At 35.3% G+C, this 26,360-nt stretch overlaps 1 protein-coding gene across 1 annotated transcript in view; it reads left to right on the top strand.

Moving 5' to 3' along the window:
- Positions 1 to 26,360, top strand: part of bmpr1ab (bone morphogenetic protein receptor, type IAb) — a 67,076-nt gene that overhangs the window by 38,206 nt on the left and 2,510 nt on the right. The window contains exons 4-12 of the mRNA XM_073827705.1: positions 17,526 to 17,697; positions 17,802 to 17,904; positions 17,986 to 18,085; positions 19,083 to 19,179; positions 19,449 to 19,584; positions 19,851 to 20,043; positions 21,870 to 22,167; positions 22,268 to 22,443; positions 23,501 to 23,631. Coding sequence (XP_073683806.1) covers positions 17,526 to 17,697; positions 17,802 to 17,904; positions 17,986 to 18,085; positions 19,083 to 19,179; positions 19,449 to 19,584; positions 19,851 to 20,043; positions 21,870 to 22,167; positions 22,268 to 22,443; positions 23,501 to 23,631 — 1,406 coding nt within the window. The remainder of the gene's footprint in view (positions 1 to 17,525; positions 17,698 to 17,801; positions 17,905 to 17,985; positions 18,086 to 19,082; positions 19,180 to 19,448; positions 19,585 to 19,850; positions 20,044 to 21,869; positions 22,168 to 22,267; positions 22,444 to 23,500; positions 23,632 to 26,360) is intronic.

The following is a 26,360-nucleotide window of genomic DNA, read 5'->3' as shown; positions in this document are numbered from 1 at the left end:
TATATGCTGCCCCGATTTATATCAAACATGTTTGATATTTAAGCCTACTTTGGCTAGCGTACTTTCACAGCAGCCAATGCTCGATCGCAAAACAGCTGCTGTACGGGTCGTTGGATAGTGGAGATGGAGAAAACTACTTCTATAGTTTTTGTAACACTGTCTGTCTGTATAATGTGTCGAAAACATACCACAACCGTAAGGAGAAAGAGGAGCTCTGCTGAGGTGAAATCGTCTCAGTTTTGAATAGGGCTGTGGCGGTGGCACGTTGTTTTTTTATATATAGCCTACACTTCAGTCAGCGAACAAGCAGCCTAAAAACGCTAAATAAATAAATCAAAGAAATAATATATTTAATTAAGAAAGTAGCCTAAGAGTATTAAATAGGCTATTAAACAAACATTCCTTGTAAAAATGTCCGACAGCTCATCAATTTTTGCCCGACTGAATTTCCAGTCCGACTGTCTTTTTTTCTCTTTCTCTTCCTCATTACACAGCTGCTGTTTTTAATAGCAAAGTGATTACATTTATTTTCGTTCCTTTAGTTTATGAAGTTAATTTAGAGATATATTTGGAACACTTTTTGTTTGTTAAATTCAAGTTTTTGTTTTTTAAAGTTATACCTAGCAAACAGCGGCAGACAGATCAAAAGCCTGCTTAATTCATCGCGATTTAAATTAAAATCCATTGATATAAAAAACTTAAAACATATCACAATATTAGTTTAATCATTCAATCAAGATAATTCCAAAGTTTGTGCGGAGAGAAGCGCGCTTTGCAGGACATGGAGACGCCAGTGCGATGTGGAATTTCTTTTTTTGCTCATAAAGGTAAGAGTATTTACCACCCGGGCCGGAACTGTAAAGGGTCTACCTTAGTTTGTGTGTACTAACAGTATCAACAAAATGTGCTCTTAAAGAAAACAAACAGAATACGCTTGATATCTTTGGTTTAAACAGGAGCGCTTCACAATAATTAACCGAAACCCAGGTAATTGCCTCACAAACACAATATCTATAGAAAGCTTTAAATTATTATTTTACTCTAAAACGAAATAATTAAAATCGAAAACAAAACTCTTTCATTAGCTAATCCATAAAGATGCATTAGGCATTAATGAGCAGATGGCAGGATCGTCAATTTCATCTTTGCAACACTGAATCAGAAAATACTAGTTTATTAATAAGTAATTCGAATATTTTCTTAATTTTTGCCTTGACACATTCATGGTAATTACTTTTGCTGGGGCTTTGAGGCCAGTTTTGCGTGCATTTGAATGCGGAACTCTTCCAGCTGGTCGCTGCTGATGGCAGGACACTAAACACCGCCATGGCAGAATGAATGTAGCAGAAAGTTAGTCAAGTTATCCCGTTCCAGCGTGCAAAGTCACATGACTTTTTTAATGCGCACTGAGGAATTTAATTTGAGAGGCTTCTTGATGGGAAATGCAGCATGTACACCACAGCAATCCGCTGTCTTGACGGATAGTAATTTTAGTTTATTTAGTCTATATATTTGGCAGATGTAAAGCATACGTGTATGTTTTTTGTGTTAGTCCATTTTTATTTTATTATTATTATTATAACAGTTCAAGGAGCAACATGTTCGTGCACTTTCTAAAGATTTTAGTTCTGTTTTTGAATAAAGGGTTGTAAATCCCTTGTTTTTTTTATTTATCCGATTCATCGATTAATCGAAAAAATAATCGACAGATTAATCGATTATTAAAATAATCGTTAGTTGCAGCCCTACATTTAACAATTGGTTTGTTTTGCATTTACATCATGTAGACAACTTCATGTGTGGTGGACTTGGAATAGAATGTCCTTTTTTTCCCCTAGAGGGTTAAAAAGTTACTTGAAACATGTTGTAGTTAAATTTTTAAGCTGACTAGATAAAAATCGTAAAAAATCGAGAATTGGTCAAATGTTCTGAAAAAGATTGAGATTATAATTTTTTTTGCCATATTGTCCAGCCCTACCCTGAATTAATATTTTGAATGATTCTTTGTTTAAAATTTACTGATAATTTACTTACCCCCATGTCATCGAAAGATGTTCATGTCTTTCTTTCTTCAGTTGAAAAGAAATAATGGTTTTTTAGGAAAACATTCCACGATTTTTCTCCTTATAGTGGACTTCAATGTGGGTCAACAGGTTGAAGGTCTAATTTGCATTTTCAATGCAGCTTCAAAGGACTCTACACAGTCCCAACAGAGGAATAAGGCTCTTATGTAGCTAAATGATCTGTAACTTTCTAATAAAAATATGAATTTATATATTTTTTAACTACAAATGCTCATCTTGCTCTAGCTTGACTTTACGCGTTACGTAGTCGCATTGGAAAGGACTTAGGTGGAAGTACCGGCCAAGTGTTTACAAAGAGAATGCATAAAGAAAGTCAAACGGCCTTTTATTATTTATTATTTATTATATAATTTTGGACCTTTTAACCCATTTATTGAAGTTCACTACATGGAGAAAAATCCTGGAATGTTTTCCTCAAAAACCTTAAAATCTTTTCAACTGAAGAAAGAAAGATATGAACATCTTGGATGACATAGGGGTGAGTAAATTATCCGGAAACTATTTAACAGCTTCTGATGCTATGAAAGCCCATTTCCGCCACTGAATAAAAAATAAAAAAGGTAATTGCGACTTTTTGTCTCACAATTCTGACTTTTTCTCACAATTGCAAGTTTACATCTCGCAATTCAGACTTTTTTCTCAGAATTGCGTCATATAAACTCACAATTCTCACTTTTTTTAATAAGATATGAACGCACAATTGCAAGTTATAAAGTCAGAATTGCTAGATAGACAAAAACATGAATTCTGACTTTTTTTTCATCAATCTACATCTCATACACCACAAAAACAAAGCACAAAACAGGTTTGTAACAACTTTGCAAATTTATTAGAAATAAAAAACTGAAAAGATCCCGTTGCATAAGTATTCATACCCTTTTCTGGGCCACTCGAAATTTCGCTCAGGAGCATTCATATTGCTTCTAGATGTTACTACACTTCGAGTGGAGTTAAACTGTGGCAAATTCATTTGAATGAGTATGATTTAGAAAGGCACACACCTCTCAGAAAAGGTCTAACAGCTGAAAATCAGAGCAAAAACCAAGTCCTGAGGTCAAGATAACTGCCTGTAGAGCTCAGTGACAGACTTGCGTTAAGGCAATGATCTAGGGAAGAGTTCAGAAAAAAATCTGCTGCATTGAAGGCTCACAGAAGCATGTAGCCTCCATTATCCATAATGGAAGACGATTGGAACAACTAGGACTCTAGAAAATGTCTGCCAGCCCCCATCCAAGCTGACAGAGCTTGAGAGGTGAAAAGATGAGGCAAAGAATGGCAGATAATTGCCAAATGCAGATGTGCAAAGCTTGTCACATCATACCCAAAAAGACTTGAGGCTGTAAAGGTGCTTCAACTATGTACTGAGTTATGCAATGTACTTATTTCAGTGTTTTATTTTTAATAAATTTGTAAAATTTGCAAATCTGGTTTTTGCTTTGTCATTATTATGGTGTATGGAGTGTAAATTGATGTCGGGAAAAACTCATTTAAAGCAGTTTAACATAATGCTGCAACAATACAAAATGTGAAAAAAAGGAAGGGGTATGAATACTTTTGCAAGGCACTGTATAAACTCGCGATTGCAATTTAGAAAAAAAAGACATGTTCACAGAATTGCAAGTTTATATCTTACAATTCTGAATTAACTCGCAATTGTGCATTTATATTTTATAAAAAAAAAAGTCAGAATTGCTGGTATATATAATGGAATTCTGACTTTATAACTCACAATTGCGAGTTTATATCACTCAATTGCGACTTTTTCTCAGAATTGCAAGTTTATACCTCATAATTCAGAGAAAAAAAGTCAGAACTGCGAAGTTGTATCACAATTCTGAGAAAAAAAGTCCGAAGTGTAAGATAAGTCGCAATAATAATAATAATAATAATATATTTTTTTTTTTATTGGCGGAAATTGGCTTCAATATGATGCTTATCAATGAAAGTGTAACCAAAAAAATAATTTCAATAAAATTTCAATACAATTTTCAATAAACGGGCATGTCGGCAATGCATATTAATTTGTCACTAATGGATGAAGTTCTTTTGAGAACCGTGCTCTCTGAGTTCTCTGGAGATTTTTGGGCACAAATTCCATGTGAGCCTAGCTATGAGTCAAAGTATACTTATGTTACGTAATATTTTGTTATACAGTCAACAAGTTTTCCAGGCTACAAAACATCACTCAGCAATTTTGCAGCGGTCCACCCATGTTGCTTAAAAACAGTAGATTCATTGTTTACGTTTGAGAGCTGCCCACTGATGTCATAAGGTCTTACTATCTGTTTCTGTTTATTTCTTTGAAGTTTTTATTTTTCTAACTGCCTCTCTTTTTTAGGCAATGATATCTTGGAGTCATAAACGCTGTCTATTCTTGGCAAACAGAAAAGCCATGGGAGAGAGAGTTTCCCTCCCATCAAGGACTAAAGACTCTGTGGAGTCTGTTAGGGGGAAAAAAGCAGATTGAAAGAGATTAAGAAATTTAAATTAGTATGTCAAAGCTCACAACCCCATTACCTCCTTTTAGAGTTAAGCTTGTAATATTGTATACAATAGGAAATGACCAAGGCAAATGAAAGTCTCTGGGGTGCAAATGCATTTCAGAAACTGTTTGTTACAACAGTTTTTGTTTACTGCACAGACACAGTTTTAACTTTACAATTGTTTGGAATGGTCACTGTCTGCTTTTGAGCATAGTTAGCCTTTTTAAATATATTCTTCCTTCTGCTGTTTCCCTCCCTGTAAAGGAACAAAAGAAGAAAAGGGTGCTGGCAGCAATTTCTTCTCACTCGTAAAGTCAACCAGAGCTTTTAAAACAAAGGGTAACTACCCTCGGTCATTGCAAAGGTTCCTGTTAAATGATGAGGGAGACTGAAGTGCCAGTGAGAACGAGACAGGGTGAGAGTTGAACTGCAGATGAATGCTGCTAAGTGTGTTGTTTTTTTTTTGCATTGTCGTCTTTATGGAAGCTGATCTGAGGGCAGGTTGACGTCTGACACAGAATACTGCCTCCTGACTGCATATGGCGGCACGTTCCTCTGAGAAATGTCATGTCATTCAACACATTTAACACAGGCTTTCAATCCTGGAGCTAATAAATGAACTTTATGGAATTTTCTGCCTTTGTCGGAGAAGGTGAGGTTGAGAACTTATAGGTTGAGCCTCACAGGAGAGGAAAACTGGCAGTAAGAGGATCTAATTACTCGACTGTGAGGAAACCCAAGCAGCCTGAAATATAACAATCAAATTGAGGAATTTTTACTTAGTAGGTTATATGGTAATATTGAGGTCACCGCTTGATTTGTTTGACATCTTTAGTTTGCTTCAGTTTTTCTATTCATGATCTTTTAGCATGGAAGTATTAAATCTTTAGTCAATCTCAAGTTAATATTCTTTTTTTACTGTTAAAAGGTTGTGATTACGCTACATATTTGTACAAAATTTTTTGGAAGCCCGTTTCCGCCACTGAGTAAAAAAAAAGTTAATTGTGACTTTTTACCTCGCAATTCTTTTTTTCCTCAGAACTGAGATGTAAACTCGCAAGTATCACTTTTTCCTCAGAACTGAGATATTGCGAGTTTATATCTTAATTCTGAGGGAAAAATTCAGATTCTTTTTTTTTTCGCAATTATGGGTTTGCATTTCGCAATTCTGACTTTTTTCTCAGAATTGTAAGATATAAACTTGCAGTTCTGACTTTTTTTTCACAACTGCAATTTTGCATCTCACAATTCACTCTTTTTCTCGCAATTGTGAGTTTACATCTCACAATTCTGACTTTTTTTTTCTTGCAGTTGTAAGTTTACATCTTGCAATTCTGATTTTTTTCCCTCAGAATTAAGATATAAACTCGCAATTATGACTTTTTTCCTCAGAATTAAGATATAAACTCACAATTATGACTTTTTTCCTTAGAATTGAGATAAACTTGCAATTTTGACTCTTTTTCTTGCAATTATGAGATGTTAACAGTCAAGTATATATATATATATATATATATATATATATATATATATATATATATATATATATATATATATATATATACACACTGTAAAAAGTTTTCACCAGATTCAACTTAAAAACCTAAGTTCAGCAGCTGCCTTAAAAATTTAAGTCATTTTAACTTATTACAACAAAAATGAGTTGATTTAACTTGTGAGTTGAAATGACTTAAGTTGATTTAACTTAAAATTTTAAGGCAGCTGCTAAACTTACTGGTGAAAACTTTTTACAGTGTGTGTGTGTGTGTGTGTGTGTGTGTGTGTGTGTGTGTATATATATATATATATATATATATATATATAATTCTGAGGGGAAAAACATATTGAGATATAAACTTGCAATTCTGATTCTTTTTCTCACAATTCTGACTTTTTTTCTCTCTCAGAATTAAGATTTAAACTCACAATTCCACATTTTTTCTCAGAATTTATATATATATATATATATATATATATATATATATATATAATATTCATATTTTTTTTTTTAATTCTGAGGGGAAAAAAGCAAGCACTTTTTAAAAACTTTTCTCTCAGAATTGAGATATAAACTCGCAATTCTGACTCTTTTTCTCACAATTATGAGTTTACATCTCGCAAAAAAGCCTTTTTTTCTCACAATTGCGAGATGTTAGCAGTCAAGTTTATTAATATATATATTTATATTTATTTATTTATTTATTTTTAATTCTGAGGGGAAAAAAGCAAGCACTTTCTAAAAACTTTTCTCTCAGAATTAAGATTTAAACTTGCATTTCCACATTTTTTCCTCAGAATTGAGATATAAACTCGCAATTCTGACTGTTTTTCTCTCAATTATGAGTTTACATCTTGCAAAAAAGCCTTTTTTTCTCACAATTGCAAGATGTTAACAGTCAAGTTTATATGTATATATATATATTTATATATTTCTTTTCTTTATTTGTTAATTCTGAGGGGGAAAAAAGCAAGCGCTTTCTAAAAACTTTTCTCTTAGAATTCAGATATAAACTTGCAATTGAGACTTTTTTTTTCTCACAACTGGGATATGTTAACAGTCAAGTTTATATATATATATTTTATTATTATTATTTATTTATTTATTTATATTTAATTCTGAGTGAAAAAACAAGCACTTTAAGACTTTTTCCTCAGAAGGGAGATATAAACTCGCAAAATCTTACTGTTCTTCTTGCAATTGCAAGTTTATATCCCGCAGTTCTTAATTTATAACTCGTATTTGCAAGTTTATGTTAGCAATTACCTTTTTTTTATTTTTTTTATTCCATGTCGGAAACAGGCTTCCATGATCTTCAGCAAATCTCAAAAAAAAAAAAAGTTTCATTTTATTTTGTTCATTTATCTGCTTATTGATATTAGCCACAATTTTTAATATCATTACATCCCTATGAATAGATTAAAACTTGGTTTTAAGACCGTTTTGTGTTTCTGCCCGTCTGCCCTCATTTCCCATGGTGCACCGCTCTACCACGCTGGGCCGCCCGCCCGGGCCCTACTACAGGAAGCTTGTTGAGTCTATTGTCGGTGCTGCGAGTTTCCCTGACACTTTAACTATTTCCTGTGTTGTGCTGGCTGACAGGTACCGGACTAAATATGCCAAATGCATGCTGCTCTCCGGAAATAATCATTACTGTCTGACAATGAAGGCCTGTGTTGGTGTGCGTGACTGTTCCTTTCCTTGTTTTTGTCAACCACAGGTTTCAAAGCATTTGAATAGAGGACTCCGTTGAGCTTCTGTACTGCGACATGCGTTCAGTTTCGCGAGCATTTGTTCGGCAGTGCGACGCAGGAGCCTGTTAAAGGCGGTCTGAACTCTCACTTTTACAGCTTGCTGTTAGGTACTTGGCTCTAGAGGTGTCTCCGAGCCCATTAGAGCTTTACTTTCATAAAGGCAGCCAACTTTATTGGTCTGTGTCAGGCAGGCCGTTGTTTTCCACATGTTCCCTTTTTTCCTTCCCCCTCATTCCATTTTTAACAAGCTGTTCTTCAAATAGTGCTGGATTATTACGTGTTGGGGGATTTTGCCCTGAAATGGAAGCCCATGCGATAATTATAATGATCGTTATTAAAGAGATGAAAGTAAATAAATAATAATGACAGGTTCAGGTTAACGGCCACTTAAAGCCTAAGTCGTTCCTGCCAGCCCACAATCTACAGCCTGGCCTTTCCACATTGTTCAGTTTCTTTTTGTTGTAACCATGTACAAATTTTAATGAGCAACTGGTGTTAGAATTAAATAAATGAATGTGTCTAATATTTCAGCCTCTCACAGAAGGGCAAACCTCCTACATGTCGTCCCTCAAGCATACATGATTCACATGTTATTTTGATGTATCTAATGGATACCCAGTGATGTATTTTGGCACGAGGACATCTTGGAGGATTTTTGTGTTTTTATTTACCCTCTCCTACGTTTCTGCTGCAGACACTAAGAGACTGTCATGAGTACCAGAGTCCTGATTATAGGCTTGCGATCCAAACGCCCTCATAGAGACTTGGCTGGCTCATTGCATCATTTCCTGTCAAGTCTTACTGCAACACAGAGAACACATGGAGATTTATCCACAAAGCGTACTACTTTTTCGGTTTGTAATTTCAAAAAATTGCATGCAGCTTCTTTGCGGTATTGCTGTCACTTTTGTACTTTACAGAAACCAGAAACAGCTAGCATAGCCTGTTCATGAAGGTGTGAAGACTGAAGCACTCATATTCAAAGCTTACCTCTTGACCAGCCTCCCATTACAGCTTCAATAGCGTCTGAGCTGCCTACTCTACCCTCTGCTTTAATAGGGTCAAACCACAGATGTTTACCCTGGAGATCACAGTTAAAGCTTCAGCTACTGCCTCATCTTACGCTGACAGTGTTCAAGCAACACTATGGCTTGAAATAGTGGTCGTTAAAAAGTATGTGGACACTTATACCACATTAAAAAGTTGTTGTTGCCAGATATAACCAAATATCAAAACATGGATTTATAGATATAGCACTTTTTTTAGTCAAAATGTTTCACAAAATTACACTGGTTAGATGTTAAAATATAGATGTGTTGTTGAAAATGAAGAAAAAAAGTTTTGTGGAACATGTTTATACTTAGTATGATGAAGTGCACTAGTGGTTATTCTGTTAGGACATGTGTTTGAACTTGAGGGAAGCTGACTTCAAACATTCATGAAAAATGACCTTGAGAACACAAAAGAAGATATTTTGAAGAACATTTCAGCTGTTAATGTGAATATAATGAAAGCCAGTATGGTCCAAAACAGCACTACCCCAGTGATTTTCATTGTGTGGACAAAAATCGATAAATAAAATAAAATAAAAATGATGTTCTATTGTGTTCCACAGAAGAAAGTTAAAAAGGTTTGGAATGACATAAGGGTGAGTAAATGATGACAGAATCATTCATCATTCATTCAAATAAGAGAGCTAGCCATAAGATCACAAATTCAAATTGCAACTTTTTTCATGCATTGCGAGCTTATATATCACGATTCTGAACTGTGAGATATTAACTCATAAGTGAGATATAAAGTCCAGTTCTGAGGGGAAAAAATACTTTTATTTTTTCAGAATCATGAGTTTATCTAGCAAAACTTTTTTTAATTTTAAATTTCAGAAGCTATAGTTCACAAGCATAACACACACAAACATGACACAAAGTTATTATTGTTTATTTAACTATTATTGTTTATTTAATTATAACAAGCAAGTGTTTGCTCAAAACTAACCAAAATTAAAATGTTTGTATAATTTCTGCACAGGAAATACTTGGTGTTTCCAAACAAAATTAAATATACCTGTATCAGCATAGGCTAAAATATTGTATGTCAGCGAAAATCCAATATCGTGCATCTCTAGAATTCTTGTTTTCTGTTACAAAGGAATAATTTTCTTACAACTAGGTTTGGCATTTTGATCTTTAATTCTGTGACATTTAGACACTTTAAAGTGTGACTTAAAGTTGAGGTCAAAAGTTTACACCCCCCTTGCAGAATCATTAAAAATGTTAATTATTTGGCCAAAATAAAAGGGATCATACAAAATGCATGTTATTGTTTATTTAGTACTGACCTGAATAAGATATTTCACATAAAAGATGTTTACATATAGTCCACAGGAGAAAATAATAGTTGAATTTATAAAAATGACCCAGTTCAAAAGTTTACACCCCATTGAATCCTAATATTGTGTTGTTACCTGAATGATCCACAGCTGGTTTTCCAGCCTTTTTGTGTATTTGAACCCTTTCCAACAATGAGTGTATGATTTTAAGATCCATCTTTTGCTGATTGGCTTCACCTGTTGTTTGGTGTTCCACAGTACCTACTTTGATTGGATGTGTAACTGTAGAGCGCTGTGTATGGGTCATTCCAGCTGGAATCATCAAATTTTGGAAAAGTTCCCCACCTGACCTCCTCAGATTTGTCTGAAAAAAATCCATGTGATGGGTAATATGGCTAATAGATCATATACAAAATTTCAGACCTCTACTGTGTGTACTTTTTTCACAAAAAATCTGTAAAAAAGTTTGTTTTTTACCCCGTTTTGGCATCACAGTCTGAGTGACCATGTTCAGACTGAAATATCTCCAGAACTAGTTGTGCTAGGTCCATGAAATTTTCTGGGCTAAGAGTCCTAGTCCAGCACTGCATGAATTACAACTCACAGCATTGTTACTGAATTTACACCTGAATGCTGGCCCTCTACTTTTCTTTGAAACTATTACTTTAAGGGTTTTCAGATGTCCATAGAAACCTCAATTTTCAATGTATAAGCATCAAACTTGGTAAATGGTCTGATATGTACCATGTCTTTCACATCCTTTGACATCAGACAATAGAGTCTTATGGATGTTGAGATATTAAGGTCCAAAAATTGAAAAAACTAATTTACACCAATGTTCAGAGCAATATTTCCCATGAATGACACCAGGTGTGAACATGAAACTTTTTTTTTTTTTTTTTTTTGGAAAGAGCATATTGTTATTGATAAAATATCAAAAAATTAGGATGGGGTTTTGCCTCATTTTTCTGTACTGATTTTTACATGTTCACACCTGGTGTCATTTCTGAAAACCTTAAAGTAATAGTTTCAAAGAAAAGTAGAGGGCCAGCATTCAGGTGTAAATTCAGTAACAATGCTTTGAGTTGTCATTCATGCAGTGCTGGACTAGGACTCTTAGCCCAGAAAATTTCATGGACCTGGCACAACTAGTTCTGGAGATATTTCAGTCTGAACATGGTCACTCAGACTGTGATGCCAAAACTTTTTTACAGATTTTTTGTAAAAAAAAAAAAAAAGCATGCACAGTAGAGATCTGAAATGTTGTATATGATCTATTGGGCATATTACCCATCACATAGATTTTTTTCAGACAAATCTGAGGTGGTCAGTTGGGGACCATTTGATGATTCCAGCTGGAATGACCCGTATATGTTTGGGCCGACTGTATGGAAAATGGAGCCGAAGTGTCTCTTTAAGAGGCTGGCGTTGGAGTCTGAGCCGAGCTGCCTACAGGCTGGGAGAATGCGGTCAGCAGGACTCATTACTGCCTGAGTACTGCCAGACCTCAGACTCCACGGTGACGGCGAGCCAGAATCAAGCACACATGTAAGGAGCACGGCGATGCTCTGTAGATCCATCTCTCGGAGCCAAGGAAAAACACAGAGGGGGGGAAGGAGAGCAAATGTATTCGGTGGCTTCGTAATGTCAATGAATCACTCGGTGCCTCAGAGGTACTTCAGAGATAGTGCAACAAGTCGCATCTGCTCTGATTTAGTAACCCTTCTGGCTCGAAAACTGTTTTATGTATTTCAGCTCAGATAACATTCCTGTGCCCTGCGGTTGTTTGTGGTTGTTGTGGGAATTTAGCTTGCGCTTATCTGCGCATTGTAGCTGTTAGGACGTGTAGGGCTCAACACATCATAACAGATTAGCCTGCCTTTTACAGTTGCTCTTAAAAGCGAGCCGTGTTTCTGACTACACCGTTAGCATTCCTTTAATTTACTGGCCACTCGCTGAGAGCAGGACTTTCAGAGTGATACTGTTTTTCTTTCTTTCTGTTTCCTGTCTCTATTGCACCATGTTTATGTTACCAGTTTCCACCTCCATTATCACACTGGGCCCCGTGTGACAGCAACGGCGCCTGGACTAAACTGTGAAGTGATCAAAGATGTAACATCAAATGCTTTCGCCGTGTATTTTGCATTTTGCCCTAATGGAGGAGGCCGTGGGACGCCTTCATGGCTTCGAATGAACATTTCTCAAGTGCAAAAACCGAACCGTGACACATAAACAGAAGATTTATATCGCCGGCTTTCGCGGGAGTGTAGCATATGAATGGACTGACTCATACACCAAGAGACAAAGCAGTACATGAAAAGAGAGAAGGACTCGAGAGCGTTTGATCCGTCTCCAGAGCTCGTGCCACTCGACCCGGTCTTCAACCTCACATTTATACACTATAATCCTGTCTCTTGTGTTCCTAATCTGGGCTTTCATTTTCCCTCCTAATCCCACTTCTCACCATTTCACCTTCAGGCCATTCAGCAGAATGTTTCATGACACTTTTGTTCTTTTGTAAGCGATGTTCCACAAATTGACAGGGTGTTGAGTAACATCTTATCATGTTTGACACATCTGTTCCAGGATCCCACTCAATAAAACTGATTATGGCCGCTGTATTGTCAAGCACACTTTTATTCCTGGCCGTGCATGATGTTTTTCCACTCAGATCATTTCAAGTCCCTCGGTGGATCTCATAAAACATGCACAGGTTGTATTTCAAAAACATTAAATAGTGATAAAAGAAAATAAAGGGTAACACTTTATTTTATGGTGTCCTTGTTATATGTTACATAAACTTACTATTATAATCACAATAATGCATAATTACATGCAAGTAACCCTAATCCAAACCATAATAGTAAGTACAAGTAGTCAAATAATATTACTCAATACTTATATGTGACCCTGGACCACAAAACCAGTCATAAGGTTAAATTTGACTTTGATTTATACATATGAAAGCTCATTAAATAAGCTTTCTATTGATGTATGGTTTGTTAGGATAGGACAATATTTGACTGAGATACATCTATTTGAAATCAGAAATCTGAGGATGCAAAAAAATCAAAAAGACTGAGAAAATCACCTTTAAAGTTGTCCAAATTAGGTTCTTAACAATGCATATTACTAATCAAAAATTACATTTTGATATGTTTACAGTAGGAATTTTACAAAAAATCTTCATGGAACATGAACTTTACTTAATTTCCTAATGATTTTTGGCATAAAAGAAAAATCAAAAATTTTGACCCATGCAATGTATTTTTGGCTATTGCTACAAATATACCCCAGCGACTTAAGAATGGTTTTGTGGTCCAGGGTCACATATGTACAATTAAAATACATCTTAAAGTAAAGTGTAACCAAATAAAGTGTTTTGGACAATAAAGTTTTCTTTTTATATTGTGACTTTTTTGGTAACACTTTACAATAGGGTTCATTAGTTAACAGAACTAAGGATGAACAATATTTTTACAGCATTTATTTATCTCAGTAAATGTTAATTTCACGTTTGAACGTTGTGCTTGTTAACATTAGATATGCACTGAGAATTAACATGAACTAGAAATGAATGACTGTATTTTCATTAATATTAACAAAGAATGAATAAATACTGTAGTATATATATTGTTCATTCATGTTAGTTAGTACATTGACTAACATTAATGAAACCTTATTTTAAAGTGTTACCATTTTTTAATAAAGATAGTGAGGTATATTTTAATATTTACACTGAATATTCATGCATTTTTTACTATAGTATTGTAAAAATTTAATGTGTTGCAGTTACTAAAATCTAATGAGAAATGAAAAATATTGATTGAGAAATAAAAATATATTAAAAGATAACAGTTTGAAAAAGGCTTACAGTTGAGGTCAAAAGTTTACATACACCTTGCAGAATCTCTAAAATGTTAATTATTTGACCAAAATAAGAGGGATCATACAAAATGCATGTTTTTAGTACTGGCCTTAATAAGATATTTCACATAAAAGACGTTTACATGTAGTCCACAAGAAAAAATAAAAGTTGAATTTGTAAAAATGATCCTGTTCAAAAGTTTACATACCCTTGATTCTTAATGCGGTGTTGTTACCTGAATGATCCTCAGCTGTGTTTTTTGTTTCTTTGTTTTGTTCTTTAGAAAAATCTTTCAGGTCCCACAAATTCTTTGGTTTTTCAGCATTTATGTGTATTTTAACCCTTCCAACAATGACTATGATTTTGAGATCCATCTTGTCACACTGAGGACAACTGAGGGACTTATATGCAACTATTATTAAAGGTTCAAACACTCACTGGTGCTTCAGAAGGAAAAACAATGCATTAAGAGCCGGGGGTGAAAACTTTTGAACAGAATGAAGATGTGTGCATTTTTCTTATTTCCTCTTAATATCATTTTTTTTTTCATTTAGTACTGCCCTTCAGAGGCTATAGAAGATAGCTACATGTTTCCCAGAAGAAAAAATAAGTCAAATTTTCCCTGATCTTCAAATTCAAAAAGTTTTCACCCCCGGCTCTTAATGCACCGTGTTGTTGTTGTTTTTTTTTGTTTTGTTTTGTTTTTTTTAGTTTGAACCTTCTGTAATAGTTGCATATGAGTCCCTCAGTTGTCCCCACTGTGAAAAGATAGATCTTAAAATCATACAGTCAATGTTGGAAATGATTCAAATACACAAAAATGCTGAAAACCCATAGAATCTGTATTCTATGGATAAATATATAAATATTTATTTTTATTTTTTTTTATTTTGGAGTGTTACAGTATGTGATTTGGTCCTGTTTTCATGAGATGCAGCTCACATTTTCTACAAAACCTTTCTTTTTCTTCTGCCCTTTAAACATTCTCTGTCTCACAGATATCACATTTCCATATTTTTACATATATTATTATATTCACTGTTCTGTAAGGCACTTTGCTTCTCCCCACAATGCCATAGAAGCACTGAACCTGCACTTAAATATTTGACATTTCTGTTTATTTACACAACCTGCTTCTTCACTGATTACACTGAATATGAATATAAACATGTACTGAAGCGATATCTAATTAGAGACCATATATTTATATGAGATTCTCCTCAACAAGCGCTTTGTTTATTCTCTTCCTCCGATATTATTGTGCCACGTCCTCTTCATTCCCCAGGCTGATATCAGCTCTCAGGGTTTAAAGCATCCTGGCTCCACGCTTCTGTTTTATCAGACTGTATATCAGTTTAGTGGTCTCCACCCCAGCTGATATGGCTGAAGGTGTTGCTGTCGTGTAACCCTGCTGATAGCAGGCAAGATCTGCCTACTGGATGGAGTTTGACTTTTATATTTGTTTGGATTTGCCCATCTGCGGGAAATGAGGCTCTGTGATTTATAAGGACTATCTCTCGTCTTCATCTGATATTTAATGGTAATATTCAGACCGAAGGAGCCTAAGACGTGGAACGGGTCTGAAGCACGGCTCTAGTAATGAGATCCTAGGTGTGGAATGTGGTGTTTTACTAAACAGCAGCATGCCTGTTTTAGTGTGGGCTTATTTTGACTGGGTTTAGGCCTGCCTGGACCTGCAGGACGAGCAGCAGGGCTCTAAGAGGAAGCACCCACAGCAATACTAAATACATGAGTCTTTGTGCCTGGGGCAATATGCGCCCTGTCTGTCTGCGACAAATGCTCACGCACTCAGACGGATCAGGTTACAGCACCAAGAAATCTGCATGTCTCTCTCTTTGTCCCAGTTTTCAATCCTTATCACACTCTTTTACTCACAGTCTATGGTGATCTGTTTTTCTCACTCCTACCTATTTATCTAAGATCCTTAGATTCGTTGCAGTATAATTTAGCATAGAATGAAGGCAATAAGAGTGGTTTTGTTTTCAAGTGGCTGTGCTATATATATAGCATATATATATTGAATTTATAAAAATGACCCAGTTCATGACCCAGTTACCGGAATGATCCACAGCTTTTCTTTTTTTGTGATAGTTGTTCATGAGTCCCTTGTTTGTCCTGTACAGTTAAACTGCCCACTGTTCTTCAGAAAAATCCTTCAGTTCTCACAAATTCTTTGTTTTTTGAGCATTTTTATGTATTTGAACCATTTCCAACAATGACTGTATGATTTTGAGATCCATTTTGTCACACTGAAGACAACTGAGGAGCTATTACAGAAGGTTCAAAGGCTCACTGATGCTTCAGAAAGAAAAACATTAGGATAACTTTTTGAATTTGAAGATCAGGGTAAATTAAACTTATTTTGTCTTCTGGGAAACAGAAGGGCAAAAATATGGCAAAACGAGAAAAATGTACACATTCATTCTGTTTAAAAGTGTACACCTTAATGCATCATTTTTCCTTCTGGAGCATTAGTGAACGTTTGAACCTTCTGTAATATATTTATTACAATTACATTGTTTGTTTGTTTGTTTGTTTGTTTTTGTCTTTTTTTTTATTAATTCCCATTCACATTTATCCCATGTCCCTCTCATCTTGGTTAAATAAACCAAGAAAAAAAGCAGCAGCAGCAAAAAAACAAAAAACAAAAAAAACAATTCTATCTAATAATTTAACAGTATAATCAATATTCTGTTTATTAAAGCCAAGTATGAATCTCATCAAGTTAGTGTTTTAAGCTTTTTACATTTATTCCAAAGTAATAAATAATTTGCAGTACCAATTTCAACAATATATCCTATTTTATTTGTGAACTTACGTTCAGCTATTCTTTTTAATAGTTAACTTTCAACTCGTTTTTAAAATTTTCCTGATCATCAGTCATCAAAGCTCAGTAAATATTGGTCACGTTGGATATTATTGGTCATATTAAATTCACTTTAAATTTCACCAAACTGATTACTCACTAAAACTCCCACTGATCATGTTTTCATGCCATTTCAAGTCTTATTTTGATGTAACAAATTGGTTATATCTAAGTGAGTTGTTTACTTATTTTTTAAATTAGTCTTCCCATTAACGCCATTATATTGTTCTTTCAGACTGATTTGTGAATGCAGAACACACACAAACACACGAGACGGGATTTATCGCATGAACCAACCACAGCCAATCATAACCTGTCATATCCAGTCTCACATGACTTTCCCCCATTCATTCTCAATTACCCCCCATCAAACTCACCGCACGCTTTAGGGGGTCTGTTAAAACTCAATGGGCTCAGAGAAGGCGAGAGATGTGGACTCCTGCTTTTAACTTTACCTGCTGGTGTTGCTGTTGAACAATGTTTCTTTAGAAAAGCGAGTGATTTATACAATTTTTAATGTTATGTAAGATCTTATATAAGATTCATACATTATATTCCAAGTCCTAAGACTTGTACGCATATTCATTTTTGGTTTTCATTTTCATTTTCACTGTTCTAGGTGGGCAGAACCCAGACTACATGCTTCACGGCACTGGAGTCAAGCCTGGAACGGATTCAAAGAGACCCCAAGGAGGGGACGGGTCCACTGTGGCCCCAGAAGATGCTGCTCGCTTTCTTAGCTGCTACTGCTCAGGCCACTGTCCCGAAGATGCCACGAACAACACCTGCGAGTGAGTACACCGTCCTGCTGTTCACACCAGCCACTTTCCACTTCCTCTAACTTCTCACCTCAATGCAAACACTGTGATTAAATGGTCTTTATGCCTTTACGCAGGACAAACGGCCAGTGTTTTGCTATCATTGAGGAGGATGAGCACGGCGAGGCTATCCTCACCTCTGGCTGCATGAAGTATGAGGGCTCCCACTTCCAGTGCAAGGTAATATATGAAAGGGAGAGTGAGGAATAAATGTTTAAGTGCTGAGGCATTATCATTGACTGTGTGGTTATTGTTGTCTAGGACTCTCCTAATTCTCAGACCAGACGGACCATTGAGTGCTGTTCCACTGATTTATGTAATAGAGACCTTCAGCCCACACTTCCACCTCCTATTCCTGGAAGTAAGTTGCACGTCATTTAAGAAGAACCTAAATATTATAAATATATGTATTTGTGCCTATATGTACAGTTGAAGTCAAAAGTTTACATACACCTTAAGAGGGATCGTACAAAATGCATGTTATTTTTTTTATTTAGTACTGACCTGAATAAGATATTTCTCATAAAATACATTTACATATAGTCTACAAGAGAAAATAATAGTTGAATTTATAAAAATGACCCTTTTCAAAAGTTTCTGTACACTTGATTCTTAATGCTGTTGTTACATGAATGATCCACAGCCTTTTTAGTTTTTGTCTAGTGATAGTTGTTCATAAGTCCCTTGTTTGTCCTGAACAGTTAAACTGCCTGCTGTTTTTCAGAAAAAATCCTTTAGGTCCCAGAAATTCTTGCATTTTTGTGTATTTGAAACCTTTCCAACAGTGACTGTATGATTTTGAGATCCATCTTTTCACATTGAGGGACAACTATTACAGATAGTTCAAACGTTCGCTGATGCTCCAGAAGGAAACACAATGCATTAAGAGCCAGGGAAGTGAAAACTTTTTGAATTTGAAGATCATGATAAATCTGAACTTATTTTGTATTCTGGGAAACATGTGAGTATCTTCAGTAGCTTCTGAAGGGCAGTACTAAATCAAAAAAATCAAAAATCAATAAAAAAAATGTAAAGATGTATCTTCATTCTGGTCAAAAGTTTGCAACCCCAGCTCTCAATGCATCGTGTTTCCTTCTGGAGCATCAGTGAGCGTTTGAACCTTCTGTAATAGTTGCATATGAGTCCCTCAGTTGTCTCAGTGTGAAAAGATGGATCTCAAAATCATACAGTCATTGCTGGAAAGGGATCAAATACACATTTGTGGCATCATTCAGGTAACAACACAGTATTAAGAATCAAGTGTATGTAAACTTCTGAATGGGGCCAATTTAAATTCTAATATGCTGATTTGGTGCTGAAGAAACATTTCTTCTTATCAATTTCTCATTGTAATCCAGAGCCATCGTTATGGAACGCCCACTTGCTGGCCTTCCTGATCTCTGTGACGGTGTGTTGCTTCACTTTGGTAGCCATAACTGTGGTGTGTTACTACAGGTGAGACTTTTATTTCATAATGACATGTTTATCCAGCTGAAATGAATGAAAGATGCACCCCAGTCTGTTAATTATTGACCGGCACACTGATAACACTGGCACACCTGTTTAAGATAGTCGAGTAAATTTAGCACCTTTTATGCTTGACCTTAATGCTCGGATATATACTGTAGCCCTTAGTAATAAGTTACTGATCCCTTCATGGAAGGCTTCTGTGATGTAACATCATATTGAAGGTGATTATATGCTCTGTGTGGCTGTTTGATCAGGTATAAACTGCAGACAGGACGGAGACGGTACCAGAGAGATCTGGAGCAAGACGAGGCCTTCATTCCTGTAGGAGAGTCTCTCAAAGATCTTATTAGTCAGTCCAGCACTGGCTCCGGTTCTGGGCTCCCCCTGCTGGTGAGGAACTATTTCAGAACATGTTTTTTAAAATAAGAATGGGGTTTGAAAGGTCAGTGAAAACAAATGTTAAAAATTGTGGTTTCTGGTTATAAAAATGAATACAGTTAAAAAAATAAATATATAAAATGTCAGGTAAAACATAGAAATTTCTTTAGACAGTATAAATGTTTGTAGTTATGCTCAGATCTTTGATCTTTTGCAACTTTTGTCGGTTATGATACGTTATGATATGATACGATAGTTGTCCAATTGTTGATTCACAGGTCCAGCGTACAATTGCTAAACAAATTCAGATGGTACGTCAAATCGGGAAGGGGCGGTATGGAGAAGTGTGGCTTGGTCGCTGGAGAGGAGAAAAGGTGGCTGTGAAAGTGTTCTTTACCCGTGAAGAGGCCAGCTGGTTCAGAGAGACTGAGATTTACCAGACAGTGCTCATGAGGCACGAAAATATACTCGGTAAGTTTTAACACAAAAAAGACCAAAGACTATGAGTAGGGAACCCCATTACATATTGTATATATGCATTTTAGTTATTTGCTATTATTAAGATCAATGTACACATTTTAATTTTATTCAAAATAGTGTTAATTTTGTTAATGAAAACTATGATGAAATATGTTCGCTGATGAGCTTTGAAAAAGTTTTTGACAGTAAGATTTTTAATGTTTTTTAAACAAGCCTCTTTTGCTCAGCAAGCCTGCATTTATTTGATCCAAAATACAGTGAAAGCAGTAATATTGTGAAATATTTTTACTATTTAAAATAACTGTTCTATTTGAATATATTTTAAAATGTAATTTATTCCTGTGGTCAAAGCTAAATTTGTTGGCATCATTACTCCAGTCTTCAGTGTCACATGATCCTTCAGAAATCATTCTAATATGCTGATTTTCTGCTCCAAAGCATTTTTTATTATTATCAGTATTTAAAACAGTTGAGTAAATTTTTTCAGGATTCTTTGATGAATGGAAGGTCCGAAGATCAGCATGTATCTGAAATGAAAAGCTTTTGTAACATTATACACTATACCATTCAAAAGCTTTCATGCATTCATAGAAATAAATACTTTTATTTAGCAAGTATGCTTTAAATTGATGATAAAGACATTTATAATGTTACAAAGGATTTCTATTTCAGATAAATGCTGTTCTTCTGTGCTTTATATTCATCAAAGAAACCTGAAAAAGTTCTCCTCGGCTGTTTTCAACATAATTTTTTTGAGCAGCAAATCAGAATAATAAAATGATTTCTGAAGGATCATGTGACTGGAGTAATGATGATAAAAAATCAGCTTTGAAATCACAGGAATCAATTACATTTTATAAATATATTCAAATAGAAAATAGTAAAAAATTTCAAAATATTACTGTTTTTGCTGTACTTTGGATCAAATAAATGCAGGCTCGGTGAGCAGAAGAGACTTATTTAAAAAACATTTTACTGTCCGAAAACTGGTAGTGTAATTGAGACTATGAGAAGATGACAAAAAGGTCAATAAACAATAATTGTGACTATCAACATGCAATATCGTTGACGATAAAAGACGAGACTAAAATGTTTTTTTGTTTTTGTTTTTTTTAAATCAAAAACGATTTTTATTTTCGTCTGAAAAAAGGAGACAAAATATTGCGGATTGCTGTACATGCCTCTACTATGTGAGTAATCATGTGTGCGGTTGCCAGATATCAAGAGATCAAATCTCCAAATCAGAGCTTCTCTGTTATAAGGATACATTACCCGTGTTTTGATTAATTTTTGCAATCTGGCAACCACACTTCTTTGCGTAAGCACCAACAATGATCTGAAAACACACAATCAAGTAAGATGGCAATTACCGATCTCCATGTGAGTTGTTCGGCTTAAATTAAAGTGTCATTCAGCATTTATTATGTAAAAATAAATTCTCAAATGACAACAATCAATTTGTGATTATACTTTTGAGCACAAATTGTTTTTTTTAATCCATTTAAACATTATACAGCATGACAGAAATGTTTTATTGACTAAAACTAAACTGAAAAGCTCAGACATTTAGTCAGCTGCAACTTGACTAAACAAAAACAGGGCTAAATATGATCACTAAACATTATATTTGACAGGACTGAGACTAAAACTAATTTAATAGATGGGCTAAATTTAAAAAATGGCTGACAAAATGAACAATAATTCAAAGGGGCAGTAAAACATTTAGCTGGTTCAAGGTAGATTTTTTTATTTTCTGCTGTGATTACATACTGCCTTTTATTTTAACATTAACACTCATTCTTCTCATCTTGCTCCAGGCTTTATAGCTGCAGATATTAAAGGCACAGGAGCGTTCACTCAGCTTTTCCTCATCACGGACTACCACGAGAACGGTTCTCTCTATGACTATCTGAAATACACCACCCTGGACACACAAGCTCTGCTGAGGCTGGCTTATTCTGCAGCCTGCGGCCTTTGCCACCTCCACACAGAAATCTACGGCACACAGGGCAAACCTGCCATCGCTCACAGAGACCTGAAGAGCAAAAACATCCTCATAAAGAAGAATGGCACCTGCTGTATCGCTGATCTGGGCCTGGCTGTGAAATACAACAGGTGAACACATGCTCAGACATGCACAATGAAGCACACTTCATTTACAGCTAAAATGCAATCATTAGTAATGTATTGATCACATAATTTGCTTTTATTTTAGTGATACCAATGAGGTGGACGTCCCTCTGAGCACAAGGATGGGCACACGGCGGTACATGGCACCAGAGGTCCTAGATGAGACCCTAAATAAGAACCAATTCCAAGCGTACATAATGGCTGATATTTACAGCTATGGTCTCATTGTTTGGGAGATGGCCCGTCGATGCGTGACAGGAGGTTAGTTGTGTGTGTGTGTGTTATGATAATGTATGTGAGGTTTTGATAATGTGCACACATTTCAAAGCATGTTTATGTCTCCAATACAGTGCCTTGCAAAAGTATTCATACCCCTTCATTTTATTCACATTTTGTTTTGTTGCAACATTATGTTAAACTGCTTTAAATTAGTTTTTCCCCACATCAATTTACACTCCATACACCATAATAATGACAAAGCAAAAAACAGATTTGCAAATTTTACAAATTTAGTAAAAATAAAACACTGAAATAAGTACATTGCATAAGTATTCATACCCTTAACTCAGTACATAGTTGAAGCACCTTTACAGCCTCAAGTCTTTTTGGGTATGATGTGACAAGCTTTGCACATCTGCATTTGGCAATTATCTGCCATTCTTTGCCTCACCTTTTCACCTCTCAAGCTCTGTCAGCTTGGATGGGGGCTGGCAGACATTTTCTAGAGTCCTAGTTGTTCCAGTCATCTTCCATTATGGATAATGGAGGCTACATGCTTCTGTGAACCTTCAGTGCAGCAGATTTTTTTCTGAACTCTTCCCTAGATCATTGCCTTAACGCAAGTCTGTCACTGAGCTCTACAGGCAGTTATCTTGAGCTCAGGACTTGGTTTTTGCTCTGATATGCATTTTCAGCTGTTAGACCTTTTCTGAGAGGTGTGTGCCTTTCTAAATCATACTCATTCAAATGAATTTGCCACAGTTTAACTCCACTCGAAGTGTAGTAACATCTAGAAGCAATATGAATGCTCCTGAGCTAAATTTCGAGTGTCCCAGAAAAGGGTATGAATACTTATGCAACGGGATCTTTTCAGTTTTTTATTTCTAATAAATTTGCAAAGTTGTTACAAACCTGTTTTGTGCTTTGTCTTTGTGGTGTATGAGATGTAGATTGATGTGGGAAAAAAAAGGTAATTCAAAGCAGTTTAACATAATGCTGCAACTAAACGTGAAAAAAAATGAAGGGGTATGAATACTTTTGCAAGGCACTGTATGTGATGGATTTGTTTTAATAATGGTGTTTTCTTTTATGTGCACAGGTATTGTTGAGGATTATCAGTTGCCATACTGGGACATGGTACCTTCAGAACCGTCCTATGAAGACATGAGGGAAGTGGTGTGTGTTAAAGGCATGCGGCCAGTGGTGTCTAATCGCTGGAACAGTGACGAGGTAAAATATAGCATTGCAGTTTAGTTCAACAGTGTTCAATTCATGAAAAAAATGTCTTATTTCAAGTTTCTTTAAATAGTAAGTTAAAAAAGGAATAGATTTTCTTACAGTATAATAATCTTCAAGTTAAAGGTCAATCACAACTGTATCTTCTCATAAATGTTTGTCAACATGTAGGCATACATTAGCCATATAATTGACCTTATTGCTAACAGATACACTGGCATTTAAAAGTTTGGGATCAGTAAGATTTTAATGTTTTTTGAAGAATTACCTTATGCTCATCAAGGCTGCATTACAGAATAATTATGTAAAATGACATAAAATACAGAAAAAACAGTAATATTGTGAAATTTTATTAACGTTTAAAATAATGGTTTTCATATATTTTTAAAATGTGTTTATTCCTACATTTTCATCAGCCATTACTCCAGTCCTCAGTGTCACATGATCCTTCAGAAATCATTCTAATATACTTTTATTATTGATGTTGGAAACAGTTATGCTGCATAATATATATATATATATATATTAGTGGTGGGCATAGATTAATTTTTTTAATCTAGATTAATCTAGATTAAATCTTGAAATTAATCTAGATTAATCTAGATTAAAATGGCTAATTTGAATTCTTCTGAAGGCATTCAGAATATGTGTGCTACCCAAATAATGACTAAAAGTAAGTCTTTGAGAACGGGTTTCTCAAGCCAGGTGGCGCATTAGACCAGGCGCTCATCTCCTGTTTCCAAAATGCATTACAAACTGCTTGACAATTGCATTTAAAACACAATTAACTATACAAACTTGTGTAACCAAGTACTTCTGCGCAAAAGGCTGTACGACGTGCGCGTTCCAGTAAAATATACAGGCACGCGGGTATGGATAGCCTATCTGCGTGCATCTTCCAATAAACTGCGTTGCTTTTAGAAGCGTCAATTCAGTTGTTGCATATAGTATAATGTCTTTATTTCGGGATTATCAAAGTAAATTATAACTCAAACTTGAGATTTTACTGGGGCACAGCAGATTTTCACTGGGGCACGTGCCCCAGTAAAAAGGGTCTAGCAACGCACGCACCTGCCCTGAAGCGGCTTCATAACTGCATCCATGTCTGCGCGTCTCATTTGATGTGGTAATTTCACAGAAGTTGAAGACTCGTTCTCGCCCCCTACATTGCAATTCAACTAGATATACGTCATCCGCGCTAAAATATCAAGGTGAAAGTCATCATATCTTGCGTAGTTTAGACCCAGCTCCCAACCCAACTTTGAGAATAGATTAACGGCGATATTTTTTTTATCGCGCGATATGAGTCTCACGTTAACGCAGCACGTTAACGCCGATAACGGCCCACCACTAATATATATATATATATATATATATATATATATATATATATATATATATATATATGGTTGCACGGTATACCGGTACTACGGTAGTATCGCGATACTAAAGCTTAAAACTACCCGCGAGATATGTTGTACGGCAGGAACACTGTTTAAAACGTTCACATGCACGCCAGCAGAAACATTACGTTATAAGTCTATTGCAAAAATGTCTTTCTGCTGTGCTTTCTGTAGTAGGCTACAGGCTGTCTCTACGCTTTATATGGTATTCAGTGTTTCCCGACGCTTCAATTCAGTTTGAAATGAGAAGTTGCACGCGCACGTCGTTGTTCATGCTGCAGTTTATCAGAAGAGAGGGTCAGATTCACACCGTCTTAAGTTATTTAAAAACAGCAGCTTAAGAATCAATTATTCAACATAAAAATATTTTAAAAGAAAGTATTTTCGTATTTTTATTCATTTGCCCACTCTTAGAACACGTGTAATAAGTCGTTTCTGGAATCATCTTTGCCAGCACGAATGCAATTCCGTTCATTAACATAGTGGCTTTGCACTTGGTTGGATTGGTATCAATCATTGTATATATATTTTTTCAACATTATAAATGAATACGTTTTAAAATACAAGCTGATAACTTGGAAATTTCAAGATATGCGAGCAAAAAATGCTCCTGACAGTTCAGCAAGACGAGCAAGATGTTTTTGTTTCGTTTCTGTGTTCGAATCCAAATCCGCGTTAGTTTGGGCGAATTACTGATTCACTAAGCCATTCAGAAAACAGTCATTTGATTCACTCCTGAATGATTCAGACGTTTTGAAAGAATCGTTTGAACGACTCAGTGATTCAATCATGAACACTGCTGCCACCTGCTGGCGGTTTTAAGTTTCCCATCATATTCAGAGTTTTGTATTTAAAACATTATTTATGCAATTATAAGTACAGTCTAAATGTATAAATACCGCATCTAAATGTCACTCCATAAAGCTTCTGTGCAGTGCTTAGATTTGTTTACATGATTTTTAATGGATAACAGTAGCCAGTCATTCATTCACATTGATAAATTGTTCAGAGAAAAATATTGTCTGTTTTCATTTACATCTTTTTATTTATGAAATTTTGATTCATTTTGTAGAATTGAACTTTAAACGAATCAATACTGCATGGTATCACGATACTACTTGGTATCATGATACTTCAACTGGTATAGTATCGTAAGTCATTTTTATGGTATTGTGACAACCCTATATATATAGATTTTTATTTATTTATTTTTTTATTTTTTCAGAATTCTTTGAATAAAAAGTTCAAAAGAACAGCATTTTTTTTTTCAAAATAGAAAAAAATAAATAAAGGTCTTTGCAAGTAAACATGTACTGACTT

This window comes from Garra rufa, chromosome 22 (assembly GCF_049309525.1).
Source record: "Garra rufa chromosome 22, GarRuf1.0, whole genome shotgun sequence".
Classification (NCBI taxonomy): Eukaryota; Metazoa; Chordata; class Actinopteri; order Cypriniformes; family Cyprinidae; genus Garra; species Garra rufa.
This window is presented reverse-complemented; position numbering and strand designations above follow the sequence as displayed.